This window comes from Copidosoma floridanum, unplaced genomic scaffold (genome assembly GCF_036245765.1).
Source record: "Copidosoma floridanum isolate Cflo_tuat_1 unplaced genomic scaffold, Cflo_Japanese_pri ptg000030l, whole genome shotgun sequence".
Classification (NCBI taxonomy): Eukaryota; Metazoa; Arthropoda; class Insecta; order Hymenoptera; family Encyrtidae; genus Copidosoma; species Copidosoma floridanum.
In genome coordinates, this window is record NW_028321907.1 from 28235252 (window position 1) to 28258641 (window position 23390).

General features: G+C 34.7%; 1 protein-coding gene across 1 annotated transcript in view; it reads right to left on the reverse strand.

Moving 5' to 3' along the window:
• Nucleotides 1-951: 951 nt before the first annotated feature.
• Nucleotides 952-23390, reverse strand: part of LOC106638944 (calmodulin-lysine N-methyltransferase) — a 328715-nt gene continuing 306276 nt past the window's right edge. The window contains exon 3 of the mRNA XM_014352347.2: nucleotides 952-1320. Coding sequence (XP_014207833.2) covers nucleotides 1012-1320 — 309 coding nt within the window. The 3' untranslated portion in view covers nucleotides 952-1011. The remainder of the gene's footprint in view (nucleotides 1321-23390) is intronic.

Sequence of the window (23390 nt, forward strand, 5' to 3'; positions counted from 1 at the left end):
CAAAATTCCTTTGCCCCTAAATAGATATGGTCATCTGCATTGTCCAGAAATTGCATAACATTTTTCGAATTAAGTGGAAGCAATTTTTTTGCTTTGTGCCCTTTGGAGTTGTTTTTTAGAATGGCTTTTAAGTTGATATACTTATTAAAATTAATATTATGATTTATGTTAAGCATCTTTTTTAACATAGACCAAACACTCCATAAAGTTTTTGGACTCACTGTTTCCTGCAAATCCTTGAAATAGCAAATCAAGACACCTTCTTTCAAAGACTTTGCTTGGTTGAAATCTTTCCATTTCATAAACGTTTCATAAACTAATTTGTAACGATTAATAGATTTGATGGGTATTATTTCTTGATGTATAACTATCTGTACCTCCTTATCAAAATTACGAATCATCTCTTCGTCACTGCCTTTACTGGATTAACAGTCGATGAACACTTTGAATAATATCTTGCGTAAATAAATGCAACTATTCAAGGCTGTCGAGAACTTTTTTTTCACCAACGAAAAAATTAAATTAGAAGTTGACGGGGTGCATAGGTACACAAGCGTAGTCGATAGGGTAGGGAGAGCTGCTGGGACTATTTTCCTCCCGCTTGGTTGGGTGGCGCGCAGCTAGAGAGGAAAAATCGACTTTCGATGGAAATACGCAGGAAGGAAAGTCGAATTTTCGACCAGAATAAGAAGAAAAAACTTTTATGTATTTATTATTAAGCGTCTCTTATAAGATAGTACGTAAAAACTAAAAATTTGTTTTCATCATTTATTGTTCCCAAAGCACCCTGGGATCTTGAAACTTAACAGTAAGTATGTACGTACCTGAGTTTACCTGAAGTAAATCTTCTATAAAAATCTTATTGGTTGATATATATAACAGTACTACTTTAAGCTTATTTAGGTACTTCTAGATCTTAAAGCTAAAAATCTGAGTATATTTATGTAACTTTTTGCTCATTATTACAAATTTTCTTAATCGTACAGCTTTAAAAACCGAAAACTAGACTAGTTAATTTTTTTGCTTAGACATTTTAAGTAGTAAGGGAAAGTGAAGATCAGGGCAGTAGTCACGATTTGTTTTGAGAAGTTTAATATGCCGAGACCAAATTTCACTATCATATCGCTTTATCTGATGAGCAACGAAGCCACGCTGTATTGCTGCTTTGATGAAGTGGTGGAAAGTTTCACCTCGATATGGTGCCATTACAAGGGCGACTCCATCGTCAGTCAGATAGCCATAAATTGTGTCAACAAGGTCAAGTCTGACATCATCGAAAAACAGGCAATCTGCGCAGATAATTACTTCGTATGACTCCTCCTGTAATAAGAAATTATAAAATCATATAGTTTTATACTTTCTTATTTTATGGTGCAAGGAGACAAAGGTGCGTTCTTATACATTCTCTAATTATACTGTACACATCTACGTAGGTGTTGCAGATAATGAATAAATTATACCATGAACATTTTTTTTATATAAAATAGTAAATAAAACTGTTCAAGGAATACATTTATTATAAAATAGTTGTGCTTACTACTTAAAAAACTAAACTTTATTAAAGGGCAATTAAAATCATTTTGTATTAAAAAAGAGTTCATAAAAATGAAGTCTTAAGTAAAAACATGTAAGAAAATTAAACAAGAATTCGTTTAAAGTTTTTTAAATACTAATAGTATTCTAAATAAATTATTTAGAAAATTCAGAAATAAATAATTATTAATTAATTTATTATGTATTCGTAAACTCATCAGGTTATGTCCACAACAAAAAAATTCCAAAGTGTTCATAAAGAGTTTTTTAGAACGAAGTTCTTTATGTCGCGTTACTCGGGGGGCTAGAATTTTAAAACCGACAGATTTTTTTTTTTTTGAATCAGAAATCTCTTCCTCTCAAGTTTTTCCCCTCACCCCGTCCCCCCTCACCAAGTGTTCTCTACACACTTCCCCTCTCCTAACTATATATGTACATTTGTCAACCGTGCCGTGTTACTCTTCTGCATACCTTTACCCACCATTCCACCTCACACTCCCAAGCAATTAATTTTTTAACAAATTTTAATTTTATTTCCCCACAATAATTTTTCTTTCACTTTGAATTTTTTTTTCTTTTACAATTTAAAAAAAAAAAAAAAAAAAAAAAACATTTTCCAATAAAGAGATTTGAACCCTCGACCTTCTGCATGTGAGTCCTGTACCTTACCCACTCTGCTACGAGCGCTGCCGACTATAGAAGTCGGTTTCTTGTACTTATCGTGTAATTCGTAACTATAACATTCCATTTTTAAATGTATTCACTGATAATACATTCAATTATGAATTTGTTTTATAAATTGTGTATTTGTTTTCTAAATAATACATCTAAAAAAAAAAAAAAAAAAAAAAAAATTTAATTAGCATAAATATGGTTATGTAGATTAAATATAATAAGGCGCGTTATTACGCATTAAATATTTGTATTTTCATTAAACCTGAGGTTTATTTTGCATTACAGTATGTTAGGTGACGACTTGCGTAAATTAATAAATTTTTATTTTTATTCTATTTTATCCTGTTATATTTCATTCCCAATGATAAAATTTTAAGACTCTTTACAGAGTCATACTCAACGAGAGTCGTCGCCTAACAAAGCTGACTGTGAACTTCGTGGCTCTTGGAAGTGTCAAGTGACAACCGAAGCGAGCCATGAAGCCTAAACACATGAAGTCAGCAAGTACCGGCCCCATAGCAAGTAAGACAAAGAAGTTTAACTAAAACTTCGTGCAAGGTGCATTTCTTTGCGCGGCGTTTTAGTTAGTAGCCCGCTGCCGCTCATCAAGTGCAGACGTAATAATTAATTTTATAAGATTAACCAGACGTTCCGTCTATTTTTTCCTTTTCTGTTTTATTTTATATGTATACTAGTAATATCAAATAAAGTGATATAAAACTAATTGGAAAAGGAATTTAAATTATTATAAAATAATAAATAACAAATAAATAAATATAAAAATAAATAATCATAAATCGACGGAAAGAGAAAGTGCAGGTCGTCAGAACTGATAATTAGCGGATAGAAAGGTAAGTTAATCTGGATATTATATTCAACACTCTACTTCTTCCTTCCTTTTAATCTTTTCTTAAACAAACAAATAGTTGGACTATCTGCTGTCCCGCAGCCTGTGAAGGAGCGTGAGACTGTAGTCCACAGTTTTTAGTTTTTGATTTGAAGCTGAAAACAAACTTAAATGACATTAAACGTTATTTAACAAAATTGGTAGCAGAGCGTGGTTTATGGTCTCTAATTATTTGTTTGTTTATTATATATTCTCTTATTACTATTTTTTCTTAAGAAACACAAAACACCATTCAATGAAGCATGTTAATGAATGACGCGTAATACCCCATATAGTACACTGTGCGCGGACGCGTACATGCTGTGCTTTTGCGGATAGCATGGTATATGCGATATTTCGTTATAACTAAAAAAAAAAAAATAAATAAATAAATAAAATAAAAAAAAAAAAAAAGAAAATAATAAATGTAATACTACATTAATAAATAAACGGAAAAATAAATAAGAGTTAACTGTCGTTAAAATAACAAAAAAATAGATAAGTAATAGTATAATAATGTGTTTTAAATGATAATAGAAAAATAAGAAAATAGTGACCTCTTATACTACACGCTTACAAGACAGAACAAATACACTGTTCCTACCCTGAATCTGCTAACCAGAGCGGTTCATCCCTCTTGTCCTGCTGAAATAGCGGACATTCTATACCCAAGATCTGCTAACCAGAGCGGTCTTTCTCTTCCTACCCTGAATCTGCTAACCAAAGTGGTTCATCCCCATTAGTCCTGCTGAAATAGCGGACACTCTTTACCCTAGATCTGCTACTTAAAGCGGTCTATCAAAATAACAAATACATACACACAGACATATTTGCACGTAATAGTGTTAGTAGAAGAATAATTCTTAAAAAAACGGAGTAAAGATTTAATATAATTAATGATTTCACTTATATACCCACGATTGTTTATAAAATAATATTTCATGAAACCGCCAACGAATAATTTTGCGAGTAATAAAAAAGGTAAGAGAAGTGGTAGAAAATTGTTTATGCAGGAGCTTGTAAGAGAGAAAAACGTTCTAGAAAAAAAATTAGATTTTATTAATAATCAGTTACAAAATTACTATAACTGTGATACATTAAACAGTAATTTATCAAAAAAAAAAAAAAATCGAAAAACAAGTAGTAAGTACGTTTCAGAAAAATAATTTTTATAATTCAGAAATTAATGTTCAGCGGTAATGCGATAATTTTAAAATTCGATTAAATACACAATTTGATGAATTAATTGCTTTCGCGAAAAAAGAGTTTCTTAAAGGCACTCAAGAACATATAAACGCATAGGCAGGAGATAACTCATATACATACGAATATATAAAAAAAAAATTATTAATACGGTATTTAAACCGTGACCGTCGAGCCCATTCTTGCTTAAAGAGGAAAAAGTGTTAAGTTAAGTCAGATACTCTCATACAGAAAGAGCCCTTTAATATTACACCGCGCACTAGCTGATGCTCGCGTAGCAATTTGTATGTATAGCTACACATGCCACATTAGAAATCCCTGCGCCGTATACTCCCTGGCTTAAAGCAGATGATATCATATAAGCGTGCTTGATTACACTCTCTCACTTTAGTTTTTGGGCATACACATAGTACACTTATCGTATACCTATAAAAATTAAAGCAAACTTATTGCACTTGCATGCGTTAAGCAAACGCTCACATTAAACACATACACATCCACACACGAATAAATACACAGATATATATATATATATATATATATATATATAAACAATTCTTTCTTTATTTCTTATGTCTTCTGCGATAAATGTCAAGGATTTGATAGAATATTTTTCCAAAACAAAGAAACAAAACAAAATAGTAGTATAATTTTTTTTTTTGTTAGTATTACACACATAAAGAATAAAAAAAAATTTAAAATGAAAAAGGTTCAAACAATAAAAAAAAAAAAAAAAAAAAGAGAAGAAAAAAACCGCTTGTAAGGTATTATACAACTAAAAAAATGGTCAATGGAAACGATGATGCCGATATCACAGTAGCCGAAGCGCTGATGGAGTCTCTCAATGCCAACTTCTCATTTCAGCATGCGATTAAATCCATCCCTATATTCGATGGGAAAAATATTCCACTGAAGGACTATATACAAGATGTTAGAAATGGAGAAAGCTGGGTCAGAGATGATCAAAAAGATTTATATAAAAGAGCAGTATTGCAAAATCTACGAGGTGCCGCACGCATAAGCGTAAGTGGCCAAGATTTCGAAAATCTTGAAGCATTTATAACCCATTTAAAAAAAAGATATGCAACAGGAAAAACCGTTGCTTACTATCAAACTCAGCTACAGAAAGGGCGCCAATGACAAGGCCAATCGGTTGGTGAATATTATGATTATGTAAACCTACTGCTAAGCGGTGCTGAAAAAGCCTTGATGGAAGATAAAGGCAATACATACAACGCACATATGATGACCCCTATAAAAGACATGGCGTTAGACATGTTTATAAAAGGACTAGCACCTATGATAAGCCAGCAGGTAGATGCGAAAGAACCTGCTTCTCTAGCCGACGCCTTCGATTACGCGTTGAGATTGGAGAGCCGAATGAGAGCGGGTATAATTCCGGATACGCGATATCAAGGACTACCTCGTAGTGACTTTAGAAATAATTTAACCAACTCATATCAACAGCAGAATAGGTATCCCGATCAGCCATTCTCATCACATCAAGTGGCACAAGTTAATGAACAACAAATCGACAATGAGAATAATCACGCTGATAGGCAGTATAATAATTATCAAAATTATAATAGACAATATCAACAACAAAATAATGGACAGAATTACTGTAAAAATTATCAGAATCAGGGAAGAAATTGGAATTTTTAAAATCAATCGAGAAATTCTAATTATTATCAGAATAATTTCGGACGATATAATAACGAAAATCCTAATGATTATTACACTCAAAGGAATGCTAATTTTAATCCTGGTAATAATCAAGGATACCGAGGCAGAGGTCAGAATTACAATAGGTATTCCCGAAATAATAATTATAATAGTTATAATCAACAAAGTTTTAATCCTAACTATCAGAATCAGAACTTTCAAAATTAATACCAACGCTGATGCATTATCTAGAAACCCAGTAGGACCATTTCTTTATGCAGAAAATAATATAAACAATGGATTACCATTACTAAGAGTTATGATGATGGGTCGAAAGAAAATAGAGGAAAAGAAGAAAACAGAATTACAAAGTCAGAAGAAAGGAACAGTAAGAGCACCCAAATTAACGACGATCAAACCTAAAGCATTGCCAACAACCTCGAAGGAAATAATAGGAGTAACAAAACCAAGAAGCATGACCAAATCAGAACCAGATGAACCTAAGTTGATCAAGGGTCCTGGACGACCCCTTGGTTCAAAAACAAACAAAGAACGGCCGAAATTAGATCATAGTGTGATTGCTCAAAGAACCCGAACAAAAACATTTCCACAGCCACAGAAATCATCTATATCTCAACCGAATATATTAAGAAATGTCACTAAAAATACATCAAAAGACTCTAGCTCATTAAAAGTGAATTTTTCAGAATCAGTAGCCTCAACATCACACGCTAGCGATACGAATTTAGAAACTACAGAAATAAAACATAATAGTTCCAAAAATGAGGAAATGACACAATTACCAGTTAGAGATATAATTGACCTTGGTGCATCGTCAAGAACAAGTATGTTCTCCGAAAATGACCCAAGCGATACTGAAGAATCGTCAAGAGAAGATACTCAAATACCAGTATATGACCCTAGACGAAGTGGATTACGGCAAGAACTGACTGAAACAGAAATAGACTCAAATACGGATACTGATTCAGACTCAGATATGACAAATACTGAAATTTCCGTTACACCAATTTCACTTAGCGAAAGTTCAAATGATGACGTTTTTGAAGACCAACCTAAAACTATGACAAATAATACTGATGAAGTTACTTATAAAGAAATAGAAGAGTTAACAAAGAGATTTAACCAAAGCCTTCAAGAATATTTGGACAAGTCTAACAACGATGATGAGCCCGAACAGGCCGATTTTTTATCAGTAACTAGATTTTCTGATGGAGATAAACCGGACCCCGAAATTCAAGACATATTAACCGAAATGGACACCTACGATCCTGATAATTTCGATGATTCTGTATTAGATGAAAGAATTGCGGATATATCAAGACGTACAACAGGTCTTGAACCCCTATTCGATGAAGAAGAAATTTTAAGAAAATATAGGACAAGTGGAAAATTATCAATTACCCCACGTATTCAGGAAAATACACCCTTAAGTTCTAGCACACCGACGCAAACGAGTACTTTTGCTACTACAAAAAACAGACGATCTAAAGCGCCGGACTTGCAACAAATAACAGAAGAAACCCCGGATAACTTAAATGAAAACAACAAACAAATAAACTGCAATGAAAATAAATCAATGAATCGAACTATTGCACCTGATTTCATGTTACTATCGGACTTATACTCTTTTCAACCCATCAATCGATACAAACAACAGCACGGAAAAGTGTATGTAAGTCTTAGTGATAGTAGCAGTAGTACTGATAATTATAAGAATGAAAATGGAGCTAAGCTAGTAAACAATGTCATTACCACCAGATATTGCCTTACATACAAAAGAGACAATATAGTTCATTTTATTAGCAAGGATTGTCAACCAGTCACATCTGTCTCAAGGCTGTTGAGATCGATAGGTGCACTGGACTTTAGCTATTTGAAATCGAAGAAACCAAGAGTTGGCCAAATTTTAATAACACCTTATGGAGGACATAATATACTATCAATCGTTATTAATGAAATGTCGACTGATTTAGTATCTTCAGAAAGTCTTACAGAAGCTTTTAAATCGCTCAAAAAAATATTATTGAGACGAAATCTTAAAACCTTCCGAATTTCAAGAAGGGGAGATCTTACAGACAAATTAGAACCTGGATTGATAACAGAAACGTTATTAACAATTTTTGATAAAACACCCATACAAATTACTGTCTGTTACGGTAAGGTTGATTTTCTGAAAATCCAAGAACGTAATGAAATAATACAAACATTACATGACAGCCCTGTTGGAGGACATAAGGGAATAAACCAAACTTACCGGAAAATAAGAGAACGGTTTTATTGGCCCGGAATGAGAAATGATATTCTCAATTATGTACGTAAATGCAGCAAGTGTCAAGAGAAAAAAATTAAACGACTAAAAACAAGAGAGCCCTTGGTACTTACAGATACACCTATTGAAGCTTTCGATAAGGTTTCCATCGATACCGTTGGTAAATTAAGAATAACACCAAATTGCCATTTGCTGACCATACAGTGTAATTTGACTAAATATATCATATTAGTCCCTGTACCAGACCTAAGATCAAGCACTCTTGCCGATGCACTCGTACAAAATCTAATATTAGTTTATGGTGCGCCTAGAGCAATTCTATCAGATAGACATGCTACATTTATGTCTAATTTATTGGAACAACTCATGAGAACCATCAAAACCAATCATCTAACTACATCAGCATACCACCCTCAAACAAACGGATCACTAGAGCGAAGTCATGCTGCCCTAGCTGACTTTATACGAACTTACTCTGAAACATATGATGACTGGGACAACTTAGCAAAATTTGCAGCTTTCACGTATAACTTGAGTGTACATGCAGCTACAAATTTTACGCCTTATGAACTAGTATTTGGGAGAGTAGCGAGGTTGCCCTTGAAGATACCTAAAGATGAAAGATTACGAACATACCCACTATATTTACAAGATCTTATAAGGCGACTTTAAGAAATGCAAATTGCGGCAGGAAATCAACAAATAAAGATGAAAGTACAAGCAAAAACAAGAAATGATAAAAAATTGAAGCCTCTAAATGTTAAACCAGAAGATTACGTTTGGGTAAAGAAAGAAGTGCGTTCCCATAAATTCGATCGCTTTTATAATGAACCCCTAAAGGTTAGAACAGTTTTAGAGGGAAATAATGTGTTACTTGAAAAAACCAATGGTGAAACCATACGCAAATATACAGATAAATTAAAGCTAGTTCCCCGATAATAATATCTTGTAAGAAACATATTCTACATGTCTTATATATTCTACAGAGAAAAAACACAACGATGCAGATTATATTGGCCATCTTAATGACAATAGCGTTCGAAGGCCGCGCAGATTTAAACTATGCTAATCATGGCAACTATAGCATAGAACCACTTGAAACAAACCCTGGAATATACTACGAACGAATCGGTATAACAAAAATTAAGAGAGCCGATTGGAAGATTGTGATATGGCTGGATGTTAATAAATTCATATTGGAACAAACACCTACTCAAGGATTAAACGAAACTTTTCGATATTGTATTGTACAGTTTGGTTATTCTAATTGCACTCGGTATATGGAAATGGACCTCTTGAATTTAAAAATAAAGCGATTGACAAACCTCAAAGCAACACTATTGAACATAATAAATACTGTGGGAATCCATGCAGGAGATAACATTATTCCACCCCCCAGCATACAAGCAAAAAGACTGATACCTTTTGGAATTATTGGGAGTATTGCTAAAGGACTTTACGGCTTAGTCACAGAAGATGATATTAACGTTATAAACACTAACATCAACAATTTGGATACCAATCAAAAAGAATATATTAAATTGTACGAACAAAATAGCCATATTTTTGCAGCCGCATTCAAAGAACTATACAATACCACGAAACGCCATGAGCATATTTTAAAACAAGTTGCTGATATATTGACTTCAGGACAGGATTTTACTCTTCACAGATATCTGATCCATTTGTCAGCATACCTTAGAAGAACTGAGGCTACCCTAGATCACATTATTCGTTCCCATGAAGATCTGATTGACATCTTGCATGATTTACAAAGAGGTCAAGCACATCCAAAGCTATTTTCTCCAAATATATTTAGAACAGTAGCCCGGGATGTAAAGAACCTTGCGGGAAATCTAGAATCTGTAGCACCAATAGAAAACCTTTATGCTGGCGAAATAAGTACCCAAAGCAAATTAGATGTTGTACATCAAGAAAATAGAACCATGGTAATATTACATTTGCCACTCGTAGATCGAACCCCTTACAATCTTTATAGACTACATCCAGTCATGATACCCCAATCTGGACAAAATGGATCTGCCTACATAAAACCGTCGTACCCTTACCTAGCAGTAGCAGCAGACCATAATTCGTATTTACGACTAAACGAAGTTACATTTAACCAATGCGATAAGACGGTATATGGTTACATATGCTCGGCTATGGAACCGCTGAAGGAACCTTATTCTATGAACGAATGTGAAATTCTTATGTTATTACGACCTGGACCAGAAGTATTTAAATACTGTGAAATTATGTTTACGCCGAAAACCGAAAGCCAATGGATTTATTTACCAGCTGATAGTTCATGGTTATTCTCGACACCCAATGAAGAACAATTGAACATTATCTGTCCTAATAAAATGGATCAACAAGAAAGAGTAAAAGGTATAGGTCTTCTACGAATGAATGATGGATGTACGGGAAAAACTCACAGATTAACCTTAACCAGTGAACTTAAGATTATCACTCAAATACAATATATCTATCAGGTAGAAGTGAACTTAAACTTAACAGTACTGCATGAACCCTTAAAAGACACTGATGACTTCCATGACGCTATAAAATCGATTCGAGAATTAAACTTTAATGAACAAGCATGGACAGATGAAGAATTAAATGTACAAAATATAATAAATCAAATGGAGAAAATACGGACCCGAAAGTTGGAGGAAAAACAAACTTCTCTTTTTTCTTTAATACGAAATGTCTTTGAAGCTATTATTATTATGATTATAATAGCAATACTCATCAGCAAAGCAAGAAGCTGTTTCAAGAAGATTATGAAACGTAGTGTCTCGGAAAAATTTATAAAACGTACCATCAACCCCCTGAACGCAGAACCCCGAGTAACCATAAAACAAGAACCAAATAAACACGAAGCAACTGAACTGTATGTTGAAATAGAAGAAAAACAAAAAATACCTAAATCATCTAAAGCTAGACCTATAATGAAGACACGGAATTTGATACTCCCACGCCATACACCCCAAAAACTGGAAATGGACTCATAAATCAATAGTAATTTGATACTATTTTCCTTCCAGGTAGAACAATGAACCCCGAATATGAAATAACAATAAAGACTAGAGTCAACATAAACCAACCTTTACATGAAGTTATCGAACAATTAGAAAATAAAGGAAATATTAAGGAAATGCACATACTTACGGATTTACATAGTTATGAACATCGAACTATAACCGCCAAATACAATAGTGATTCATTTACTAAAGTAACTGATGAAACACTAAATACAGGAGAAGAAGTTCAAACACTTTCTCCTTTTAAGATGAAATCCACTATTTGTCAAGCAGAAAAGATTTCTTCACCAACACCATCAAGAAACGACAATGATACACCAAACATTGATCCAAAAAGACTTATGTGTCTTCTGCCATGGGATATAGAAGAAAAGAAAAGAGAAAGAGATTTCTTTAATCATTTCTCTCAATTTGGCACCCTAGAATATTGTTATGCCGTTAGAGATCGGCGGGGAAGATTATCCCAAGGATATGTAAAATACATGGATCCTAAAAGCGCTATTTTAGCATTGCAGAACGATGAACCCGAATATCGCACAAAGTACGCTGAACCAATTAAAAGGAGTACAAAATACAAAATGAACCGAAAATTGACTCACCAATTATGTCAACAACAAGTTGAGTTAATGACCTACCACAGATATGTAATTACATGCAGAAGACAACGCTGTACACAAACTACAGAAACGAAGTCAATCCTTACCAAAACCGTTGATCTACGAGAGAAGATCAAAAGTAGCAGAAAATGAACCCAATAATTGAACCCTACCATTTAACTAGCCACCTTCTACGTCGAATACACATCACTTAGTTCTAAGATTTTAACTTTAAGCTTTGTGAAATCAATTTTTTTTTCTTTCACGTATTCCTTCTTCTTAACTTCACTTTATTTTTTAATTTTATCTTTAGGATTTATATGAAGTACGTTTATTATTAGTTATAGAAAAAAAAAAAAAATAAAAAAATAAATAAATAAAATAAAAAATATATATATATATATATAAATATAAATAAATAAATATAATAATTATGAAAATAATAATAATTAAGCTTTAAATTTAAAAGCGCATGTTGTATTCTATTTTAGCTGTATGTTACTCTATTGTCAAATTTTTTTTTTTCTCCTCTTTTGTAATATTAAGCTTTAGCATGTATTAAAACTACTTATTCAATTGTATTACAAATACGCAAATATTTCGGCATAGCATGATAAGTAATAATGTATTTATCCATGTATTCCCTACCCATTATCCAATAGTTTCATAAACCTAATTTTATTCTCATATCTGCATTCCATACATCACTTACGAACAATAACAACACGAAGTACACTACAAGAACACTCATACATGTACAGTATCAAGTGATGATCCTCACAACATCCATCATATTTACGTTTGCAGAATTACACACACAATGGACAAACAAAACGCTAATATCATAGAAGCAATGGCTGATGGATCCCAGCTTAGCATACTGCTGCAGGGGGATTATAGTAGGCTAATGCTAAAAAAAATTCTGGAAAACTTCGGGATAGTGAGGTCCATCGAACAGGAACCCTGTGCTATGGGGTACTCAAGTTACGAAGTGACATTCCTTTCACCACGGGAGGCAGCGTTAGCGGCTGATAACCTAAATGCAGCGCCAACGCTACAGGAGCTATTCGACTCATTGTCGAATGTATCGGACGAGAGGAATTGGGCAAAGTCAACGGCACCTGTCCCCTTGCCAAATAAAAGACAAGTCAAGGTCCACAATATATCGGAAAATGGACGTTGGTTAAACATAATGACCGAAGAACCAATTGACAAGCGCCAATTGGAAACATCGCTTTAAAAATTTGGTCCGATGTTATCATTAGAAGAACAGCCATGTTCGGTCCCATACACCAGCTACGAGGTCGAATATTACCAACTATGTGATGCAGCACTTGCTGCAGCAACCTTAGATGATACAACGACCATAGAAATAGAAGACAAATCATCTTTACGAAACATCGAAGCACCAGCTAAGAATGTAGAATCAACGAAGGAAGTCAAAACCTTTAAAAAAATTAATGAAGAAGAGCTTAGTCCAATATTACGATTTGTAAGAGTAAATCGTACCGGGACTAAAATAAGCGTCATTTTAAAAAAACTCATTAACATAAATTATATTATTGAATTTTTCGAAAACAAATATCCAATAGAAGATATTCATTTTTCAACCAAAAAACAAACACGGGAAGATATTGTTCCCGTTCATATAACGTATGGATCCGCTGAGTGGGCAGAAAACATGCGCCAAATAGTAGTGTATTGCATAACTCAGCAGCCAAAAAATGTATTCACAAAAAAACCCGAAAACAGAAAACACGATCAAAATAAATAACGATCCAAAAGACAATGACTCACTTCCACGAAAAGTAGTATCTAAAGTACCGGCCATTATGAATCCGGATGAATACACCCGGTTGTTAATGACCTTTAGCCCTTTGAGCCATTTAAACTACTACCCATTAGATGTCAAACGCGACGATGGAAGACAGTTATACCTAAGCTTCGCTACATACTGTAACGAAGAATCGACGGAAAGGGCCCTCAAAGGACTCAAAATGTATGGGGCGAATTACTCCCAAAAAGACTCGCCAAAAAACCGTGAAATAATAACACATTCATCGTGTGGAAATTTAATATCCAAATGCCATCTTGAGGTGCACAGTCTTCTGTGCAAAACACAAATGAAATTAAAAAAGATCTGCCCATCATGCCAGGAAAATATCAACTTGGTAAAATACGACTGGCACTATAAACTATGCCTTGAGATGGGAGTGTCAGCAAATCTTGATGCACTTAATATACTAGTAATTAACAACACAAAATCAGGGGCCAAGGAGAAGTAGAAGATGTAATATTCACGAATCCATTTCTTCCCTTTCTCTCAATCCCGAATAAACAAATATAATAATTCTGTAAATTAATACTTTATTACATTACTATAAGGATTATTGTAAAATGTTTATGTTATGTAACTCATAAATGTTTACTTATAAGATAAATATAAAAAAAAAAAAAAAAAAAAAAAAAAAAAAAAACCAATAAAATAATATAATATAATATATTCACCGAGGACGGTGATAGTTTTAAGAAGGGGAGGCTGTTAGGTGACGACTTGCGTTAATTAATAAATTTTTATTTTTATTCTATTTTATCCTGTTATATTTCATTCCCAATGATAAAATTTTAAGACTCTTTACAGAGTCATACTCAACGAGAGTCGTCGCCTAACAAAGCTGACTGTGAACTTCGTGGCTCTTGGAAGTGTCAAGTGACAACCGAAGCGAGCCATGAAGCCTAAACACATGAAGTCAGCAAGTACCGGCCCCATAGCAAGTAAGACAAAGAAGTTTAACTAAAACTTCGTGCAAGGTGCATTTCTTTGCGCGGCGTTTTAGTTAGTAGCCCGCTGCCGCTCATCAAGTGCAGACGTAATAATTAATTTTATAAGATTAACCAGACGTTCCGTCTATTTTTTCCTTTTCTGTTTTATTTTATATGTATACTAGTAATATCAAATAAAGTGATATAAAACTAATTGGAAAAGGAATTTAAATTATTATAAAATAATAAATAACAAATAAATAAATATAAAAATAAATAATCATAAATCGACGGAAAGAGAAAGTGCAGGTCGTCAGAACTGATAATTAGCGGATAGAAAGGTAAGTTAATCTGGATATTATATTCAACACTCTACTTCTTCCTTCCTTTTAATCTTTTCTTAAACAAACAAATAGTTGGACTATCTGCTGTCCCGCAGCCTGTGAAGAAGCGTGAGACTGTATTTCACAGTTTTTAGTTTTTGATTTGAAGCTGAAAACAAACTTAAATGACATTAAACGTTATTTAACACAGTAATGCTAATAATTACTGTTATAAATGAAAAAAGGTAATGAAATTAAATATGGAAAAAAAAGAAACGAAATATGAAAAAATGAAATATGAAAAAAAGAAATAATGAAATTAAATGAAATTTGAACAAATAAAATAATATATTAAAAAATAATGAAATGAAATATGAAAAAAGAAATGAAAAAAAAGAAAAAACAAAAGAATGAATATAAATAGAAAAATATAAAAAAAAGAAATAAAGGAAATACAAAAGAATGAAAAAAAAGTAATGAAATTAAATATGAAAAAAAAAGAATGATATATGAAAAAAAAGGGAATGAAAAAAAAAAGATTAAATATGAAAATAAGAAAGAAATAAAATAAAGGAATTACAAAAAAATGAAAAAAAATGTAATAAAATGAAATATGAAAAAAAATAAAACAAGAAATGAAAAAAAAAATAAATAAAACAAGAAATTAAAAAAAAAAAAAATAATAAAAAAATAAAAAAAAACAACAACAAACCAGGGGGGATAAATGGGTCATAGGACCCACGGTAAGAACGAAGTTCTTTGAACATGACGAGTATAAAAACACAATTTCTCATGTAACAAGGGGGTCGCCAGACCCATTGAAAGAACGAAGCTCTATAAACGTTAATACTGCATTCATGTAGTTCACTAAACAAAAACTTGAAAAACGAATAAAATAAAAAAATTAAAAAAATAGTTCAGTACTCACGATGGTTGAACTTCGTGAGTACTGTATTTATGCACGACGTTCTCACGATCTTTATCTGCCATATCTGTATCATATTTTTTAAAGGTTAGATTTTTTATAAGGTCATCAGCAATAGCCAAACCTGTAAAACTTACATCTCTAACTGGATTTTTACACTTTTGGTTCGTATCTGCCATGTTTGCTTCTAACGCTGTTGACTTTTTCGGTCTTTCTGTTATTTGTACGACTGAAGGCTCTTCCTCCGATGTTGTCATCTCCTCCCTTTCTTTCTCGAAGATCAAAAACCACTCTTCTAAATTTATTTCTACTGTAACGTAACGTTCTCCCAGTTTTTAATCGAACCTTTGCCATATACGTCTCCATATACAAAACGCTCGTTGAATCTGACGTCCCTGCTCTTGTAGAATTTTCCTTCGCCAGGACAAAGTAGCCGATACTCTGTGGCTGTGTAACTCACCATAAATGCTCTCTTCCCTTTGGCCTGGAATTTTGTGTCTGTATTTCTCTGAACTCTCATGTAAGAGACACAACCAAATCTTTTCATCTGACTTATATCTATCCTTTTGTTTGGCACAAGCTTCGCCAAATGGATTTCCATATTATTTGAACAATGTGGAGTGCGATTGTAAGCAAAAACTGCCGCATTCAAGGCCAAGTCCCACATTATTTCCGGAAGTCCCGAATCATACATGAGAGCTCTGACTTTCATTTGAATGGCTTTATTCAGCCTTTCGGGCGTGCCGTTTAACTTGGGGGTATCCGGACAGCTCAACTGGAGTTCCGCTCCAAGACTATCTAACACCTTTCGGGTGGATCCTTCCGTGAATTCTGTACCCTGGTCTGACCTTACGTCACCCACTTTAGTATCATATCCTATCAAATTTTTATAGCCTTTGACGAAGTTTTCTAAGCATTCACCCGTATCACTTTTGATTTTCATCGGGTACGCCATGGCTAATCTCGAGAAGTCATCAATAAATACAAAAATAAATCAGTACTTTTTCGGAAAAGATGACGGACTAATTCCTCCCACTGTGTCTGAATGGATGATCTGAAGTGGTCTGGCTGCTCTTTCTCGCATGGAGGGCAATTTTTGAGACTGTTCTCAGACACACGTCACACATCCGTATTGTATCACTAAAGACAGCCTCCTTCAGACTTTTAATATCCGGGTATGCTTTCCCTGCAATTCCCTGAGATATTCTAGTAACGCATGTCCCTACCTGACATGCCACAGCATAGCCCCCTTTTTGTCTTTAAATATTTCATATTTTTCAGAGAATGGACTCTGCACTTCGTTTTTCAACTTAGTCTCGACTGTCCCGACATCATAAAACTTTCTACCTTGTATCAGAGACACGTCGTCAAAGGAACTGTCATCTAGATCTACCCTTCTGAAGGAGCTCTTCGAGTTATTTATTAAGTTCATGCTTTCCGGAGTTAAATTATCAGGACTAGTTTGTGCTTCTGACTCTGCCGTTAGTATTTTCATTCTTTTACCACTTTCAGTCTTTGACCCGGATTTTTAATGTTTTCTGACTTCATGAATTCGACTACCCAGTACGGTTTTTGATATATTCCTGATTTCCAGACATTTTCTGTTTCAGGGTCGAAGATGCTAATCTCTTTATCATCTAAATAGATGGACAGACACATGTCAGCAAATTTACGTAAAGAGAGTAAATTCCCGATTAGGTCCCGAGCACAAACTACTCCGCTTAACTCAACCTCGTTGTTACTATTTTTAAGTACTATCGTTTTTAAATCTGCAGATGAGTCTGAATTCGCACATTTAATTTTTCCAATTTTCAATCTGTCAAGGTTTTCAAATAATTCTTCCGACTAAGTAAAATGGTCGGTCGCTCCCTAACCGGCGACGAATTAAATTTTATCAGTCTCATCTGATTTTAAATTGTTTACCCAATCTGCAGAGTTTGAAAACAGAGTTTTGAGAGGCTCGATCAACGTCAGAAACTCACCTTTATTCAAAACCGACGCGGTTTCTTGTCCCTTAGTATTTCGGTTCTGGTCAGAAAGTTTCTGTCTTTTGGAGTCTCTTTCATCTCTGACGTTGCTAGAGTTTTTTTTTTGCCCAAAAACCTGGGAATTTAAGTGGCCCCGGCTACCGCCACGGCCCCGGCCGCGGCCAGCCCGATTCCCTCGGCTTCTTAGCCCCTGCCTTTTAAAATCCTATGAATCTGACTTATATTGCTCACCACATCTTGGGCTGCACTTCTTGTGGGCTGGTATGTCGTTTACAAAAGTGCCACAGGTGTAGCACTTTTTGAGCCCGGTTCCAGCCTTCGGGCATTGGTTGGCTCTATGATCCTAGTCGTCACAGTTAAAACACCAAAGCCGATCCTGGGGACAAGAAGCTGCCAACGCCACTCTCGTGGGTCGGCCTCCGGTTGCTTCTGCCAGGCCTTCAGACTCAATTTTTAACATGTACGACATAAGATTTTTGTACGTCATACCCTTTCCGTCTTTGCTTTGCATTTTAAGGGTGAAATCTGTCACCTGTACGCTAGGTATTACTCCAACCACAGTGGTATAAAAAGCATCTCTTTTTTCTTTTTCAGAAAAGGGACCAGACGCACTTATAACCTTATAGTTTCTTACCAATTCTTCAAACCTTTTAATAAATTTAGACACTGATTCTTTCCCTTTATTGAATTTTATTTCGTGCAATTTTCTTCGAATTTCGGCCGTAGTGATAGGTGTTCCTCCCCTTTTAAAATCTTTCAGACTTTCTAAAATTTCAATCGGGTCCCGCAATCGCAACATTCTGAGATGATATCTCTCAGCTACCCTGTTTAACAGTAGATCCCGGACTTTTATCTTATCATCACGAACCGCGTATTCACTTATTGACTAAGTCTTTAATCGAAGGATCAATAACATGCAGTAGTCCCTTTGACCGGAGTTCTGACTTTAATTTATCGTAAAAGACCTTAAATTTAACTTTTTTAGTTAGGCTGTAATTAAAGAAATTTAGAGATTTATGCCCGAGTCTTGTATTTATTCAGTTTGAAATGGTTGTAGCAATAAGTTCTGCGCCACTGTTAGATATGCTGTCTGCCTTTGATTTATCAAAGTAATTTTTGAGTTTTTCTTTTATGCTTACCTGGTTTCTTCCAGGTCTTGGCGTGAAGTGCAAGGGAGGTCTGGGGTTAGCCACTGCCTCGAGTCTCACCAGCCTTTGATTCCACCTACTCAGCCTTTGATCAAAATTTTGCAGGACCGAGTAGAACTCCTCCCTTACCCGCTCCGCTTCCTGCCTTTCTTTTTCAGCCTGCCTCCTTTCCTGTGCCGCGTTCCTCCTTTCCTCTGCCACCTACCTCCTTTTTTTTGCCGTCTTTCTATTTTCTTCCTCTTGCCTTTTCAACATACGGTCGAATTCGTCCATCAGGTTTTCCAGCCTTTGCGTCGGATTGTTTTTTGCAATTTTTAAGAATTTATTTTCATCTGACGTCGACTGCCGTTTAAGTACTGTCTTTGACCATTTATATTTATTTGGCACCGTTTTTATTTTCTTAATACTTATTCGCGGGGTTTCGCTTGTGCTTAGTTTGAAAACGGTATCTGCTCGTTTTTCCGACGTATTCTCAATGCCTGCCTTTCTGTCTAACTTAAATTTCTCATCACGTTTTCTGCCATTACCGATGGCATTTAGAGCATCAATATCAGACGTTTCATAAACCGACTTTATCTCATCAACTGTCTTATTCACATCAACCGACTTTACAAATAACCCGGGTTCATTTTGAGCAGAATTTCTATTTTCGAAATTTTCCTTAAAAAGATCTCCTGGTAGTGTTAGTTTTCTGCCGTTAAGGTCGAGAAAATTCAGCAAGTACAAAAAGTCGTTTTCAATCAGGAATTCTAAAACATAGCAAATATCAGGAGTCTTTAAAGAGTTAACCGAGACTGACCGAACACAAGTCGTTTCTAGTCACTCGGCCCGGTGCACACAAACGTGCTCGAACACAAAGCACTATTGTGTACTGGGCATCTACACAGTCCTGCGTAGCCGAACACAAGCCTCACGTGACTGTGCAGGTCACAGCGAAAAATTTAAGAGTATATATTACACACCTTCGACGTTTATAATATCACTCCCGACACGGGCCCTGATGCAGCTTTCGTCTGCCGATAACACTACTTCCGAGTCTCGTACATTTGGCCCTACGCGCAGACAAATGCCGTGACAAGCTCTTGACAGAGCATCGAAAGTTCGTTTTATCAAAAAGAAATTTGCTGCCTTTTATACGAAAAATATTTAATGGACTATCTCTCGTTTTCATTTTAATGAGGTATCTGCCTTCGTTTAAGCCAAAACAAAAACACTGACCGAGCACGCACACGGTTACTACGGCGGAAACCGAGAGAGAGAATTGTTTTGTGGTTAGAAGTCGCGCATTGCTGTACAATGCGCGCCAGGGCATGTGGTCTCCTGTTAGTAAGATAGAGATCGAACGCTTTCTCTCTGCTTGTTACCTCCCGCTTTCTTTTCCCGCACTTTTAAAAACAACTGAGCACGCACCCGCGGCGCTTTTGTCATCGCGTGCGAGTAGACAGTCTTATTTTTCAGAGTTCTTCTAGGAATTCACTGACCTTTTCTTGTTTTTGACTGTCTCTCGCCGTAGCACTGTCTTAGAGATTCGATACAAAACACTTAATGATATTGCTATCACTTACCGACATTTTGCACCTCAAGCCGAGCTGTGCTTGTCGCCTCGGGAGATCCTGGTGGTAACATCATCGCCGCGGCCTCATCCTCAGTCCCGGTCACTGTGAACTCCTCCTCGACTGAAGACGCGATCTCCTCACTCTTCTCCTCCGCCAGAGCTGATTTTCTGTTCACCATTTTCCACCCGGAGACACGAAAAAGTAAAACGCACAAAAAAAAGAAAAGTGCGGTGAAGCGTGCTGGGGCCCGTAACCTAAAGGGTTTTGGGTAAAGAAAATGAGAAGACGATTTTATAGATTTAATTTTACAAAATGATTTATTAAACTGACTTTGCAAAAACTAACTGACGACTGACTATAATTGACTTGATTGTATGCACAGACTTTATAAAGTACAAAGGAGAGCTAAATGTTGTGTGTGCACTTGACTATGGTCAAATCAGAACTGGCTCACACCTGACTGGCGCTGTACGTGCCTCTCCTCTAACACATACACACGTACGCTTGCTCAGACGCGCATGCCTACAGCCTATCGATACAGTCGTGCACTTCAACATTAACAATTTATGAACAAAAATTCAGCTAGTATAGGCCAAGATATGTACCATTTTATTAGGCAAGTATAATAGTAACTTAAAAAATACAAAGAAGTTTGTCAAATTTCTCAACTGTCTGCATAAAGTATTTAATTATTATAAAACAATCATCTTAGTTATAGATTTTGGAGTTAGCAGGCAAAACTTCAGCCACAGAAGCACTTGTATTTAGTTTTATTTTTCATTTTAAATGTTTTAGATAATTAATGTAACAAAACTATAATTAATCCCGTTACTTTCTTGTAACATCTCATATCTTTTTATTTATGATAAACTTTAAGGATTTGTCCGTCTTACGTATGGTAACTTAAGAAAAAAATTTCTGAATGACATAATAATTTCTGAGTTTTTAAGGGCATATTAATACCTAATGGTAGATAAATTACTGATCATTCAAGTAAAATATCATATAGTCATACATGAGCATATAAGTCTACATAACAAGTTCCGTATACAAGTTCTGTAAAACTTATTTTATAAGCGAAGCTTAAAAATTTTAGTATTTGTTTTCTCTAAACAAAAGAGGCAAAAAAGTTATTGCTATAACCAGGGTAAACCAATAAACATATATAGTCTTGTATTAGCCAACTTCGAAGTCTCCACAGACAATGCTAAGGGATCTAATTTTGCCCACAAAGATTGTGGGTTCGATTCCCCTTGAACCAATTTTTAGTTATACTTTTAAAGGCGCGTCCTGCGCTACAGAGTAAACCAACGATTTCAGATTGATGACCTGGAGGAAATGTGTAACGGAAGTAAGCTTTGCATTTTGTCTTTCTCCTTTGTCCCACTGCGTACCGCTCTATTCATGGCACCCTGCCAACCGCGGCGACCTACACCACACGAAACCATCAAAGATCATACGCGAAAAAAGTAAATATTTTTTTTTTTTTATTTTATTAAGTTTCAATCCTTTGTTCTACAACTAATTTTCCTTAAAAAATAAGTCCCCTGTTGAGAATTGAACAAGCGATATTCTGCACACTAGCCTAGTACCCTATTCACTCTGCTACTAGTGATCCCTATTACAAATAAATAAATGAATAAAGAATTATTAATACATTTTTACAAATTTTTTCAAATACTTTTTTAGCTTTTCACCAGTTTTTTTTATTTATTTATTTTTTTCTTTATTCATGGCTTATTCATACAAGATTTTGTTAATATATGAATTTATATTTATTTTGTTTTATTCTATCACTTTTTTGTATTCGTAATTAAGGAGGTTATTGTGGTACAATACGCGTTACAAGTATGGTGCATTAAGATCCAAGCTGACTGTAAACTTTTCTCTTCCCGTAACGATGAATTTTTGTCCGTAACTATACTCCAGCATGCGCAGTTCGAGTCCAGTCATCTGTTTGCATCGTTTTTGTCAAATTTTTGGCAAAATGTGCTACATTACATTACAACATCTCATAAGCTACGAAGCTAGGCTTTTTAAAATTTGGGACAGTGCTTCTTAATATAGTCAGCTTTGACGTATCAGTTTTTAATGAAAATCTATAAAAAATTACACAAGTTATATGAGAATACGTATCTTTGACAGCAAGCTCGTGACGACCTCTACATACAAGCCTGTGTGTAACAGAAGACCTTCGAAATTTTTTGCCTCAAAAATTACGGAGCTAGTTACTCTGAGATATTAATGTTTTATGTGCAGTGATCAAATAAGTGTCTAATATTTTTTTTTAATTCTATAGAAAATAAAATATCATAGTAACCCCCTTAAGCTGATTTCATGACTCAAGGACGTTCAGCGTAGTAAGTGGGGTGAAGGATGAGGGATGTGAGAGGAGTGCAAACATGTTATGTAATTATTTCATTAGGTTAAATGTTAGATTGAGATTTTCTTATAATCAAGATATAAAAACCAGTACAGGTATATAAAAACCGATCTGACATTTTTTGTGGGTATTTTTTATGCTGCAACGAATATACGCTAAATGGTTTAATATCTTTAAAACATACCTACAAGTGACGAGCATTCTACAGCAACATACACTAGCATGTAATATTATACTTTATTACAGAAAAAGCGGTACTATAGGATACTTTTTCTTACCCTTTCAGATATACATATATTATACATATATTGTAGGTATTAAACACGTGGATAGAAATTAGTGCGTAAGCGTATGTGACACACACAAGCGTCTAGTTAAAGTTGTAATCAGTGTAATCGGTAAGAAATTG